Here is a 15,106-nt window from a genome sequence, read left to right on the forward strand (position 1 = left end):
TTTTATGGTGTTTTATTAAAGTTTAACATCTTCAGTCAGCAGAAGAATTCTTCAAAATGTCTCCTTTTGTTTTTCACATAAAGGTTTAACATGATGGTGAGCAAATTATGACAAATATAGATATTGGATTAACTATTCCATTATTAACTATTATTTATCATTCAAAAATAGTTAGACACACAGCCATGGTACGTTTTTACTTGATTAAAATCATTTAATCATATCTATTTTCAATTTCTTACCAGGCCCATTCACAACAATAGACTCATACTGTTTAATTCACAGATCATGTTGATTTGGCTAACAGACACTGAAACAGACTATCCATAAAATGATCTTTAAGCGCTTATTGCAATATGTAAATGCTTTTACGTGTGGATGAAAAGAGATACACATTTAAAAAAAAAAAAAACACTCACAAAGTTAGCTTTTAAGGCATATAATTATCTATTTAACATAAGAGCTAGGCCTAACTTACACAGGAAACAAGACAAGTATGGAGCACATTAACTTCTCACACATCTTTATCAATGTCTTGGTCTGTCTCACCCATTCACAATAACACACACACACACACACACACACACACACACACACACACACACACACACACACACACACACACACACACACACACACACACACACACACACACACACACATCATTGTGTTTACATTCTTATTAGCCCATTTACCTAAATCCAAACACCGTTGAAGGCCACATTTAGACCATGATGGTCAAGGTGGAATCCATTTGGTAACTCTGATGGGAATTATTTTAATCCAACTTCAAAAAAAGTCCACATTTCTTACAGTCCATTGGATCAATGCAAATGGCTAGACCCTCAAGAATCCAGTAGACCAGAATTTGAGGTTGAATTGGACTTAACGTCAAGCAGTCAGGGTCAGAGCACCAATATGGTGCAAAGAAATGGATGAGGAAGAACAGGTACATCCAACAGAATCACGTTCTCACTGAGAACTATAGTGTTTTATCACAGAACCACACACATATCTTAGTGCTATTTTTAGCAGTGGGGAAAAACAGAAATATCTCTAGCCTTTTCTAACAGCACATAAAGTTCACTTGCCTGAACTCAAGTAGCATTATCAACAAACAGACAAAAAGCTGCAGTATTTGACTCAGCAAAACAATTTGCTGACAAAATGTTCAAACCAGTATGAGACCACAAGAAAAAAACGGAAGAAAAAAGAAACCACTCTTAATATATAGAGCAAGATCCATAACTACCCAACATAAAACCTGATATAGCTGATGCTGATACTGCTGGCCAATTAGTTATAGATAATATTTGTACAACTGTTACTTGAAACTGTTACATGTGCAGTGTGTTCATATACTGTGATATGTATTGATATATTTATGGTAAAATATGAGACAGAAATGCTTTAATGTATCAATTTTGTCTCCAAATTACAATACAACGTAATTTAGCATATGACAACAATTAACATCAGCTATTTGGATAGTCAGGTGTGTTGCGATATCAGCCTTGGCAATGTTATTTAGTGGTTTGTTGTCAGATAACTTGGCTAGAATGGAAACCTCTAGAATGTCATTCTAGATGAAAAAGCTAGAATGTCATAAACAGCTCAAATAACATCAGATTTTGTCCTCCTCACTAACAGGACATCTGAGAATGAGCCCAATGCAGGACAGTTGTTTGCTGTCTGTATGCACAGTTTGAATCTGCATTCATTTCCATGTGTGTGTGTTTTTTTAGTCTGAGCATGTGTTTACTCCCAAACTGTCTGGGGCGCTGTCTTCACTGCTCATGTCCTCAGATAGAAACATGAGCACATGTCAGAAGATGTGAGCATTCACATGAAGGATTCCTGTTGGTCTACCTATCCATCACTCGCCACTGGACGTTTCTTCTGCTATGGGAGGTGGTCCAGGACTGCTGGCCCCACTGATACGAGCTCCGGTTCCCTTCCACACAAACGGTGCTTCCTAGAAGAAACAATAAAAGAACTACTTAACAATATAAAACATAAAGTAATACTTTCTACACTACAGTAAATGTAAAAGAAAAATCAATCCTGTCATCATTTACTCATCCTCATGTTGTGACAAACCCTCTTTTATGGAACACAAAAGGGGTATTTTTGAAGAATGTTGACTTATAAGTCATAAACGAATGACATGAGGGCGAGTAACTGAAACTTTACAGAAAAATATTGCTTTCAATGCCATTTACAAGTATTAATCAAAAAATTAAATTCAAAGTTAGGTTTTTGGGGAAAACATAGACTTTCAAAGCAAATTCACTTTGCCCTTAAAGGGATAGTTCAACCATAAATTTAAATTCTATCATTAAATACCCACTCATGTTGTTCCAAACCCATAAGACCTTCGTTCATCTTTGGACCACAAATTAAGATGTTTTTGATGAGGTCCGAGAGCTTTCTGACCTTGCAAAGACAGCAACGCAACTACCATGTTCCAGGCCCAGGAAAGTAGTAAGGACATTGTTAAAATAGTTTGTCATGACATCATTGGTTCAACCTTAATTTTATGAAGCTATGAGAATACTTTTGTGTGCAAAGAAAACAAAAATAATGGCTTCATTCCACAATTTATTCTCTTCACAAGAGTACCGTGATGTACAGTGCCTTGCGAAAGTATTCATACCCCTTACTTTTTTTCTGTTATGTAATGTTGCTGCTTTAAATTCCTTTTTTTCCCACCGTTCTTCACTCCATACACCACATTGACAAAAAAAAAAAAAAAGATTTTTAACATCTTTGCAAATTTATTTTAAACTGCTATATATGACTTTTTCCCCACATAAACACTCCATCACGTCTGCAATCCATACACCATAATGGCAAAGCAAAAAACAAAAAAGGTTTTTATTATCTTTACAAATTTATTAAAAATAAAAAAACCTAAATGATTTCATTGCATAAGTATTCATACCCTTATTTCGGACAGTTGATATTTAGCTCAGGAGCATTTGTATTGCTTGTAGACGTTACTATAATCTGAGTGAAGGTAACTTGTGTCAAATTAATTTGAATGGGTATAATTTGGAAAGGCACACACGTCTTAATAAAAGGTCTAACAGGTGAAAATACATATCAGAGCAAAAACCAAGTTGCCTGTAGAGCTCAGAAACAGGATTGCATCAAGCCACACATTTGGGGAAGAGTTCAGAAAAAATTCTGCTGCATTGAAGGTTCACAGAAGCATGTAGTCTCCGTTACCCTTAATGGAAGAATTTTGAAGCAACCAGGACTCTTCCTTGAGCTGGCCTCCTGGCCAAACTGAGCAATTGATGGATAAGGGCTTTGGTTAGAGTAGTGACCAAGAACCTGATGGTCACTCTAGTTGAGCTCCATGATCATATGCTGATTGGAGAAACATACAGAAGGATAGAGATCTCTGCAACACTCCACCAATCTGGTCTTTATGGCGATGTGGCCAAACTCAATCCTCTCCTCAGTGAAGACACATGAAAACACAACTGGGATTTGCAAAATCCTGAAGAACCTTTACACTGTGAGAAATTCTGTGCTCTGATGAACCTCAATTTCATCATGTTTGAAGGAAACCAGGCACTGCTTATCACCTGTAGAGTACCATCCTAAAAGTGCGCTGGCAGCAGCCTCATGCTTTGGGGCAGTTTTCAGCGGCAGGGACTGAGGGACTCATCAGAGTAGAAGAAAAGCTCAGTGCACCAAAATATAGAGATAGCCTTAATGAAAACCCAGTCCAGAACACTCAGAACCTCAGACTGGGCAGGAGGTTCATCTTCCAACAGGACAATGAATCTACGCACACAGCAAGTGTGGCTTATAGACAACTTTGTGAATGTCCTTGAGTGGCCCAGTCAGAGCCTGGGCTTGAACTCAATAAAACATTTCTGGAGAAAGCTGAAAATGTCTGCCAACCCCCATCTAAGCTGAAAGAGCTTAAGAGGTGAGGAGAAGAATGGCAGATAATTGCCAAATACTGATGTGCAAAGTTTGTTGCATCATATCCAAAAAGACATGAGGCTGTAATGGTGCTTCAGCTAAGTACTGAGTTACTGAATACTTATGCAATGTACTTATTTCAGTTTTTTTTTATTTTTAATACATTTACGAAGTGACAATTCTGTTTTGCTTTGCCATTATGGTGTATGAAGTGTAGATTGATGTGGGGAAAAATTTAAAGCAGACTGACCAGGAAGAAAATAAGTTGTTGAATAAAGTTATTTTTGTTTTATTTGTGCACAAAAAGTATTTTTGTAGCTTCATAACATTACGGGGGAACCACTGATGTCACATGAATTATTTTAACAATGTAAATACTACCTATCTGGGCCTTGAACATGGTAGTTGTGTGGCTGTTTAGGCAGGGTAAGAAAGCTCTTGGATTTCATCAAAAACAATTTGTGTTCCGAAGATTAACAAAGGTCTTACGGGTTTGGAACAACATGAGGGTGAGTAATTAATGCCAGAATTTACATTGTTGGGTGAACTACCCGCTTTCATTCCCCTTTGCAACCACATACTTTTGTGTCAACAACAGCTGCTGTCTCAACCCATAGTCAAAATAAACATTTTTAGATTTTAGAATTTAAAGAAACTCTGCCCCTGTGTAAGATATATGTCTAAAGATCTGACAATGAAAAACATGCAAATCAGTAAAGAGGGAAAAAGAAGTTGAAAATCTAAAACAGCTAAGCTTTCAGATTTTAAACATTTACATAACCACTGAAACGCAGCCACTGCACTAATAAAGTTACTGATTTGTATATTGTGTATTAATAATTATTATTAAATTAGGGTTGGTACAATATTTGTATTGTTTTTGAGTCTCTCATGGTAGAGTAAAAACAGAATCTTGTGAAATATTATAACAAATAAAATAAGTTTTCTCTTTGAATACATTTTAAAAAGTAATTTATTCAGTCTTCAGTGTCACGTGATCCTTCAGAAATCATTATAATATGCTGTTTTGCTCCTCAAGAAATATTTCTTATTATTATCAGTTTTGAAAACCGATTTGTGCTAATTAATGCTTTTATGGAAACCGTGATACTTTTCTTTCAGTATTCTCTGACAAATAAAAGTTTAAAGAACAGCATTTATTTGAAATACAAATGTCTTGTAAATGTCTAATCACTTTTGAACAATGTAAAGCTTTATTGAATAAAACTATTCATTTCTTAAAAAAAAAAAAACTTACTGACTATTAACTTTTAAACAGTAATTTACACATTACAAAAAAGAACAATATAAGCAATAGGGTTTTCCTAATTATTAGGGAACTGAGCTGAGACCACTACTATGTACAAAAGTGAGAAATGAAAGTGTTTTTAATATTTCTGCTTCCTGCCGTTTTCTCCTTGGGGGAATTTTCTTTTTTTGTCAATTCACAAAATTAGTTTTTGAGTTTCTACAGACTCAACCCTCTGTTCAGCGTTATATGACAACCTACAGTCAAGCCCTAAATTATTCATACCCCTGGCAAATTCTGTCTTAAAGTTACTTTTATTCAACCAGCAAATTTTTTTTGACCGGAAATGACACAGCTTCTACCAAAAGATAATAAGACGATGTACAAGAGGCATCATTATGGGAAAAAAATATTACTCATCTTTTATTTACATTTGAACAAAACGTGGCATGTCCAAAATTAATCATACCCTTCTCAATAATCAATAGAAAAGCCTTTATTGGCTGTTACAGCAATGAAACGCTTCTTATAATTGCTGACCAGCTTTTTGCATGTCTCCACTGGTATTTTTGCACATTCATCTTTAGCGATGAGCTCCAACTCTTTCAGGTTGGAGGGTCTCCTTGCCATCACTCTGATCTTTAGCTCCCTCCACAGATTCTCAATTGGATTTAAGTCAGGACTCTGGCTGGACCACTGCAAAACTTTAATGTTTTTGTTTGCTAACCATTTCCTCACCACTTTTGCTGTGTGTTTTGGGTCGTTGTCGTGCTGAAATGTCCACTGGTGCCCAAAGCCAAGTTTCTCTGCAGACTGCCTGATGTTGTTGTTGAGAATTTTGATGTATTGCTCATTTTTCATGCTGCCGTTTACTGTGATTAGGTTCCCTGGTCCACCAGCTGAAAAACACCCCCAAAACATTAGGTTCCCACCACCATGTTTGACAGTGGGGATGGTGTTCTTAGGTTTAAAGGCTTCTTCTTTTTTACGCCAAATGAAGACTACATCATTGTGGCCAAACAATTACATTTTTGTTTCATCTGACCATAAAACAGAAGACCAGAAGTCTTCTTCTTTGTCCAGATGAGCATTTGCAAAGGCCAAGCGGGCTTTTGTGTGCCTTATCTGGAGAAGTGGTGTCCTCCTTGGTCTGCGTCCGTGGAACCCAGCGGTGTGCAGTGTCCGTTGGACTGTCTGCCTTGAGATGTTGCCACCAGCAGAGCCCAGATTCATCATGATGGCCTTGGTGGTGATCCTTGGATTCTTGTTTACCTCTCTCACTATCCTCCTGGCCAGCACAGGTGTCACTTTTGGCTTCTGACCACGTCCTCTGAGATTTTTCACAGTGCGTAACGTCTTGTATTTGCACTGTAGCCACTGGAACTTCAAAACATTTAGATATGGTCTTATAGCCCTTTCCTGACTTCTGAGCAGCCACAATGCGCAGCCGCAGGTCCTCAGTGAGCTACTTTGTCTTAGACATGACTGTCCACAAACCAACAGCAGAGAGCTTCTGTTTTTTACCTGTTGAGTTGATTAAAACAGCTGTTCCCAATGACTCAGGGTAATTAGGATGCTTTAGAACAGCTTGGACTATTTGGAATGGTATAGAACTTTGGATTTTCCTATAGACTGTGACAGTTTGCAAAGGGTATGAATAATTTTGGACATGCCACTTTTTGTTCAAATGTAAATAAGAGCTGAGAAATATTTTTTTTCCACAATGATGCCTCTTGTACATCGTCTTATTATCTTTTGGGAGAAGTATGTCATTTCCGGTCAAAAAAAAAAACTTGCTGGTTGAATAAAAGTAACTTTAAGTCAGAATTTGCCAGGGGTATGAATAATTTCGGGCTTGACTGTATATTTGTGTATGTTGACTTGCATGTGGTGTATCTGTATACAGTTTGTGCTTGAACTTGCTTACCTGCACAGTTCCTGTACTACATTCTCCAACCGCTCTTTCTGGACACCTAATAAAACTGAGAGCGATATCTTCAGGGCTGTGAGCGAGGACGGGTTCATTACATGGCTGCCCTGCCTCGCCTGCCGCTGAGGAAGACGTGGAAATGGGTGGAGCTTGAGAGGAGGCGGCACTGTCTTCTCCAGTGGGCGGGGTGTTCTGCGCACCAGTGCTGTTTGCATGTTTTTTACGGCGAAGGGTATCGATCCAACTGCTGCTGTGGCGAGAGGCGAACGTGGCGAGAGCCAGTGAGCTCAGACGCATGTTTTTTCCCGATGTGATCAGCTCGCCGAAGCCCTCCTGATGCGCAAACGCATAACCGGAGCGTCGAGATCCACCTCGTCCCAGGCGACCAAGAGTACTGCCACTGGCTACACCAGCACCACCCACTCCACGACCCGCACGCCCTGCAGGCTTCCTCTTTTTCTGCAGCACAAGTTGAGTGTAGCGCACCTGCAGAAAGACAGTGAGAAAATAATAAAGGGCGGGGATGAGTGTGAGGGGATAACCAGAAACTAACAAATGTGTCAAACCTACTGATGTGAAACAAATATGACCTACGCTATGAATCAGATTATGCAATAATCAACCAACCATAACTATCCAACAATCAGAAACACAATTTCAACGATCAATGTTTGGAACCATTTAAAACAAATTAAAAATTCATTAAAAAAAATAAAATAAATAAATAAAATGAATACAAATTCATAATTATATAAAAATAAATCATATATATATATATATATATATATATTGTTTTTGTTTTGTTTAAGTTTTTTCTTAATTGTGTGATGCTGAATGTTTGGTTAAACATGATGTTAAACAAATTCACAGATGGCGTGAGATTTAGGACAAACAAACTGAGGTCACACGCATACTTACAGTATCTGAGAGCTGAGGTTTAAGGTCCAGTTTGAGAAAGCGGAAAGCAAGGACTGGAGCAATGCAGATGACGGTAGCCAGAGCAATAGTTAACCACACCACTGGCTGCCCGAGTGTGTTATGAGCACTTCCTGTGGTTAATTAACACATGGCATGCACACAAAAACAAAAATAAGCCATACATATTCACACCGCACAATGTAACACACATTTGTATCAAGATATAATACAGATAGGATATAATTTAGAATTACACGATTTAAAATCCACACTTTTTTAAAATAAAATATATATATTTTTAACTATATTTACTGTTAATTTTTTATTATTATTTAATTTTTGTTTAAATAGTGGTTAGAAGTTTTCATATTATTTTTTCAATTACCTATTTCTAACATGGTTTTATTGTGCTGCCTACACGACTGCCAAAGGAATTTTATATGTACAATACAAATTAAAAGTTTGAGTTCGGTAATATTTTTAATGTTTAAAAAAAAAATGCTCAGCAAGGCTGCATTAAATTAGTAAAAATACAGTTATAAAAACAAATCAGAACAAAACAAGAATATTGTGAAATATTATTGTAATTTAGAAAAAAAAAACACACTGTTGACAAAAAAGATTTTTCAGCGGTCATTAATTACTTTAGTGTCACACGATCCTTCAGAAATCACTCTATGCTGATTTGTTGCTTAGGAAACAGCTTTTTTATTATTATTAACAATGTTAAAAAAGTTGTGCTGATAAATACTTTTTGGTGGAAACCTAGATTGTTTTCAGGATTCTTTGATGAATAGAAAGTTCACACAGCTTTAATTTGAAATACATAAACAAACAATAAATAAATATACACTGCCGCTCAAAAGTTTGGTATCAGTAAGATTTGTAATGTTTTTTAAAAAAGTTTCTTATTTGCATTAAAGTCCATTTATTTGATCAAAAACACAGAAAAAAAAGTAATATTATGAATTATTATTGACCTCAGTTTTTTATCTTATTTTATTATACTTTAAAATATAATTTATTTCTGTGATGCAAAGCAAAATTTTCATCAGCCATTACTCCAGTCTTCAGTGTCACATGATCCTTCAGAAATAATTCTAATATACTGATTTAGTACTTTTATTATCAATGTTGGAAACAGTTGTGCTGCTTAATATGTGTGATACATTTGTCAGGATTTTTTGATGAATAAAAAGTTAAAAAGAAGGGCATTTATTGAAAATAGAAATCTTTTCTAACAATATAAGTCTTGATTAATTTAACACATCCCTGCTGAATAAAGTATAAATATCTTTCAAAGAGAAAAAGAAAGAAAAAAATTACTGACCCCAAACTTTGAATGAGGTGTTTATTGTTAAGAAAGTTTTCTATTTTCAATAAATGTTGTTCTTTTCTTTTAATGTTTTATTTATCAAAGAATCCTGAAAAAAAGTATTACAGGTTCCAAGAAAAATATTAAGCAGCACAACTGTTTCCAACACTTATAATAATTCAGCATATTAGAATGATTTCTGAAGGATCATGTCATGTGACACTGAATACTGGAGTAATGATGCTGAAAATCCAGCTTTGCGTCACAGGAATAAATTATATTTTAAAGTATATTAAAATAGAAAACCACTATTTTAAATTGCATTAACAACTTTACTGATCCCAAACTTTTGACCGGCAGTACTCTACCAGTCAAAAGTTTGTATACATTATAGTACTGCTGTAATGTCTTTGCTGAACAAAAGAACCAGATTTTCTTCCAACACTGAAAAAAAAAACTTACTAACCCCAAACTTTTCAGTGGTTGTCTATACATTATTTTGTAAACTACTTATTTTGTATTTTTTATTTTGTAAACATAAAAACCTGACAATATAGTAACGCTATCTGCATTTACAGATGGTATAGCTGATAAGTTCTGCTTGTGACACATACTGTAAAGACGTTATCTAATGTTGGTTTCGGTTCAAGATGGCAGCCACACAGTTGGGCCAAAGTGCTGACTCACCAAGGAAATGGAACTGCTTGGGGAAGATATTGAACAGAATGCTGGAGTGCATAGCGAAGAGGATAGTGAAGTAGGTACCCAAAGAGCCCCATATAAAGAAGTGATTTATTGCCGTCCAGTAACCCGTGTCCAGAGCAATCTATAAACAAAGAGATTGGGCTATTCAAAACCACTCTAAAATTCCTTGTTACTATATAAAATCTTTAAAAAAAATACACAAACCATATATATAAATCAACAAGCACTACTTAAAGGTATAGTTGACCCTGTTAAATTCTGTAAATTATTACTCCCCCTCATAGCGTTCCAAACCTGTAAAACCTTTGTTCATCAGAACACAAATTAAGATATTTTTGATGAAATCCAAAAGCCTTGTGACCCTGCATAGACAGCAATGCAACTGACACATTCAAGGCTCAGAAAGGTAGTAAAGACATTGTTAAAATAGTCCATGTGACATCAGTGGTTCAACCTTAATTTTATAAAGCTACGAGAATACTTCATTCACGACTTTATTCAACTTTATTCAACAGTTTCTCGTCTTTGTGTCCCGCATACTTCGTGGCACTCTCATGAATGCGCATCGAAGACTGACACGGAAGAGAAGAAATTGTTAAATAAAGTCGTTATTTTTGTTTTCTTCGGGCATAACACTATTTTATCGATGTTCTTACTACCTTTCTCGGCCTTGAACGTGGTAGTTGCATTGTTGTCTATGCAGGGTCAGAAAGTTCTTGGATTTCATCAAAAATATCTTAAGGTTGGGAGCAACATGAGTAATTTATGACAGAATTTTCATTTTTGGGTGAGCTAACCCTTTGCTAACGTGTAATGTTGGACTCACTTGGACGCTGACAACGATGACAAGGGCTGTGGCTGTAGTTACTGCGAAAGTTTGATAGTCTGCAAGTGGGACTCCATTGCTCTGTGTGGCGTGAGAGAGAACACCATATGGAATGAAGAAGAGAACCACGGACGTGTAGATTCCCTGCGCGATGCAGATGAAGAACTCTCGCTTGTTAAACAGCAAGTTCAGCTGACCCGGCTCATACAGCTTTGGATACTCCAGACTCCTCTGTTCAGGAACATCCTGAGATAGAAAAGCATTCAGGTGGAAGTAAGTTTCTTATAAAAGCTAAACAAAAATGATTCAGTATTGGGTGTATATTTTCTTTTTCCTACCTGATCGAAGATGCCCATGGCCAACACAGGCAGGGATGTGTATACGATATTGTAGAGAGTGATGAAGTACTGGTCATAGACAGTCTATATGAAAGAATCATAGTATATAAAGGCAAGCTTATTACATCACCTCACGCATGTGAAATTTTTTTCAGGCTAAGTAGGAATTTCTCACCTGTGCTGAGAATCCACAGAAGAACCCGAACCAGAAGTGCACCATAGTGAAAGCAAAGTTCTTGTAGAAGAAGTAACAGAGAAAACGGCACATGCGCAGATAGGACCAGCGTCCGTGCACCAGCAAAAGTCGCTGCAGGAAGCGAAACTGGGAAAAGGAGTAATCTGATGCCAGCACAGCCTGGATCCCCTCCTGACCGCTGATGCCTACGCCAATGTGAGCCGCTGCAGAAAGAGAGGAACATACATTTTACATAATGCAGTTTAATGTAATATTTGAACTAATTTGGAAGTTTGGTAATTTGGCCTTTTATATTATATACAGTTGTGGCCAGGGGCGTAGAGTCTGGGTATGCAGGTGCATATGGGCCCTGGCAGATTGAGTGCCCGCTGAGCCGAGAGGGAACTTTTAATTGAAACGAGGGAAAAGAATTCTGCACGGGCCCAGCCCTGCCCCGAGAAGCTCAGCCCCGAGCCCTGCCCTTGTCCAACAACTTATCAAAACAGAGCCCGTGTTGCAGTTATTAATATAGTTCAGTTTTCCGTCCCACCTGTGGGACGCTTGGCGCTCTTTTTTCCGCTGTACTTTTACTCTATCAAATATTTTAGTAATCATCTAAAATCATATAAATTATATATCACTTGAAAGCTTAGAAGCTCAAGAATCAAGCTGTGAAAACCATTTTGAAATCGGACATTGCCTTACCATGCAAATGGTACTTTAAAATCTTTTGGTGGTCTCCTCCCCCTTAGCGGTGTCATATTACAAAATGCATTACAGTCTTTTAGAATCACAACTTTTTACAATCTTGACAAAAAACACATTACTGGAAAGGTCTGAGTCTCAGGATTTCATATTTGGTGGTATTTTGTGATAGAATGAAAATCTACTTTCGTGGCAGAAAAATGCATTAAAAAATATTTATGGCATTTCGATGGCACCCGGTGGTGGTTTGTGGTATAACGCCCTAAACAAACTTTCACAGGAACCTCAATTTTTTTCATATCAACTTCAAATTTGGAACATAACTTATTTAGATGCAATGCTTCAATTTTATATCAAATTTAGGATAAAACCTGTTATGTAAAATATGTATTTTATATAAAATGTAATACAAATTGTACGGTGTATTTTCTTTACAGTAAATTTACACTTCTATAATTTGTAAAGACTTCAGTTTTTGAAAAAATTCCACCTCTACAATAATCTGCTGAATGTCCTCTTTAAAAAGAGACCAACCTTAGATCTGTATTCCAAAGTGTTCATGAATTACAATAATGGAAAAGTTTGGATAGTGCACTTTCATACCTATTGTAAAAAATGGGGGTGACAGTTAAGGGGTTAATGGCAAAGTGGATAGATTTGTTTCGTTTCTTTATTAAGTTAATTTAGAAATGTTAGTTACATTTTATGTTTGTTAAATTCAAGCTTTTGATTTTTTTTAAGCAGCCAGCGGCAATGAGTTGAGCATGTTGATCTTTCTCAAAACAACAAGACTTGCCTAAAATAAAATCTATAGACATAAAACACTTGATGCATTTCACAATATTAGTTTAAACATTTAACCTAGATAAATGTGGCTGTTAGACGCATATCCAATAGTTTGTGCAGAGAGTGGAAGCTAAAGCGCGCTTTGCAGGACATGGAAGCGCCAGCTTATTAATAGTGGAAACCTAAAATACACCATCATTTTTGCTCATAAAGGCATATTTTGTTTGTGTCCACTCACAATATCAACAAAATATTGTGCTTTCCTAATATTGCTAAAGAAAACAAACATGAGAAAAATGAAATAATGTTGGCGAAGTTATAGGCTTGTTGTCTTTTCTAAGGTAGGCTAAATGTTGTTACTATTATTATGACTTCCTCACAAGAAGTTTTATTGACGTTTTAAACTCTGATCTGAAAGATCTTGATCTTTTCATGGGACATTGTTTTATTTATTTATTTTTTTAACATGCATTCAAATATTTTTTAATATGTTTATTTTTTGCTGTAATTATTAAAGAGGAAAATATCATTGATTGACATGCCGCTTGTTCTGAGGCAAAGTTATTCCACTACAAATTAAAGAGCATAAAAACATTTATTATTTGTATTCTATCGTAAAATTGACAGATTTCATAGGCTGATCGAGACTTGCGTGCTACGATAATGAAAAACGTTAAATATTATTAAATAATTATAAATAAAATCCATTTATGACATTATTTTTGACAGCATCCTCATTTTAAAGCAATTTGCCTAAAACTTTTAAAAGTACTGTAGCTTTGCAGGTAGGTCTCTTAAAGCATATTGGAAACGTCGCCACAGTTCTTCTGGATTTAGTCTGTTTTTACTGTAGTTTGTTCTGTTTCTTCAGACTGGATGATGATGAGATCAGATCTGTGCTAGGAAACTTAAACTGAAATTTCGTACTGACACACTACAGCAAAAGATATAAAATAACTGACTTAAAATGAATCAGTAATAGTAAAAAAGTAATGTGTAAAAAAAAGATTGCATTAAATATAGTTAACATGTTAACTTTGACACCCCTTTGCATTACATTCATTTTTCTCTCATGTTTCCACCTACTTGAGGTCCCCTGACAGTCCCTGGAGCCTAGTTTGAAAACCCCTGCTCTTGGGTATCAGCTTTCTAATTGCTGGTTAGGTTCAATGGTAGGCTAAGGCAGATAAACTAATATGTAAATATCCCTTGAATTTGGGGCAGTCCAAAGTGATTTAAATCAGTGAAAAAGATTTGTTCTTCACACTATTACCACTGTACTAGTCATCAATCTTCTGAAGACTGTTCCTTGCACACCCACCTACATTGCTTATTTCATGGGCAATGTGTTTTCAAATACATTGAGTTGGGACAGCACATGATGGTGTAAAGAGATTTGGACATAAACCACATCCTCCACATCTCGTTCTTATCCATGTTCACAGGAGCCTTTTGAAATACAGTTGTGACACAGTGAAAGCCCACCAACACAGTTCTGAGATGTTCTTGCTCAGTTAAGGGAAGTGAAGCAACGACTTGTAACAACAACAAACTGAACAGATTGAACGAATATCAATAATTTGGTTTCTCAGGAGCACCTTTGCATAAGCTGAAAATAAGGAACTCAGAATTGTTTTTTCTCGAGCTGTTTGTCTCAAAAAGCCAAATATTTCATCCTCTTATGGTTAAGAGTTGCCACATGAAGATTTAATGGCTAAATATTGTACAGACACCACAGTTTTCCTGTAATATGCGTCATGTATGAGCATATATATATATATATATATATATATATATATATATATAGAAATACAATTAGCTAATTATCTACTAAACAAACTGAATAACTTAATTAAAAATAAAATGTATCAAAAATTCGGCAAGGAAGCATTAAATAAGAAAAAAATACTTTTACATTGTCACAAAAAAACGTTCATTTCAGATAAATGCTGTTCTTTTGAACTTTCTATTTATCAATAATTAATATATATATATATATAAGTATATTAAAATGATTTCTGAAGGACCATGTGACACTGCAGACTGGAGTAATGATGCTGAAAATTCAGCTTTGCCATCACATGAATAAATTACATTTTAAGATGTAATAAAATAGAAAATAGTCATTTTAAAATGTAATATTTTTTTCATAGTATTACAGTATTACAGTATAAACGTTAAGCCTTTGTGAGCATAAAATAATTCTTTCAAAAACCT

The 15,106-nt window shown here is 35.8% G+C and overlaps 1 protein-coding gene across 1 annotated transcript in view; it reads right to left on the reverse strand.

Moving 5' to 3' along the window:
• Window positions 1–37: 37 nt before the first annotated feature.
• The window catches only part of atp8b2 (ATPase phospholipid transporting 8B2), a 49,889-nt gene continuing 34,820 nt past the window's right edge, over window positions 38–15,106 (reverse strand). Inside the window, exons 22-28 of the mRNA XM_073846499.1 lie at window positions 11,399–11,622; window positions 11,224–11,307; window positions 10,886–11,131; window positions 10,042–10,180; window positions 8,040–8,170; window positions 7,119–7,607; window positions 38–1,975 (exon numbers count right to left, since the gene is read on the reverse strand). Of these exons, the coding sequence (XP_073702600.1) occupies window positions 1,877–1,975; window positions 7,119–7,607; window positions 8,040–8,170; window positions 10,042–10,180; window positions 10,886–11,131; window positions 11,224–11,307; window positions 11,399–11,622 (1,412 nt within the window). The 3' untranslated portion in view covers window positions 38–1,876. The remainder of the gene's footprint in view (window positions 1,976–7,118; window positions 7,608–8,039; window positions 8,171–10,041; window positions 10,181–10,885; window positions 11,132–11,223; window positions 11,308–11,398; window positions 11,623–15,106) is intronic.

The sequence above is a fragment of the Garra rufa genome, chromosome 9 (genome assembly GCF_049309525.1).
Source record: "Garra rufa chromosome 9, GarRuf1.0, whole genome shotgun sequence".
NCBI lineage: Eukaryota > Metazoa > Chordata > Actinopteri > Cypriniformes > Cyprinidae > Garra > Garra rufa.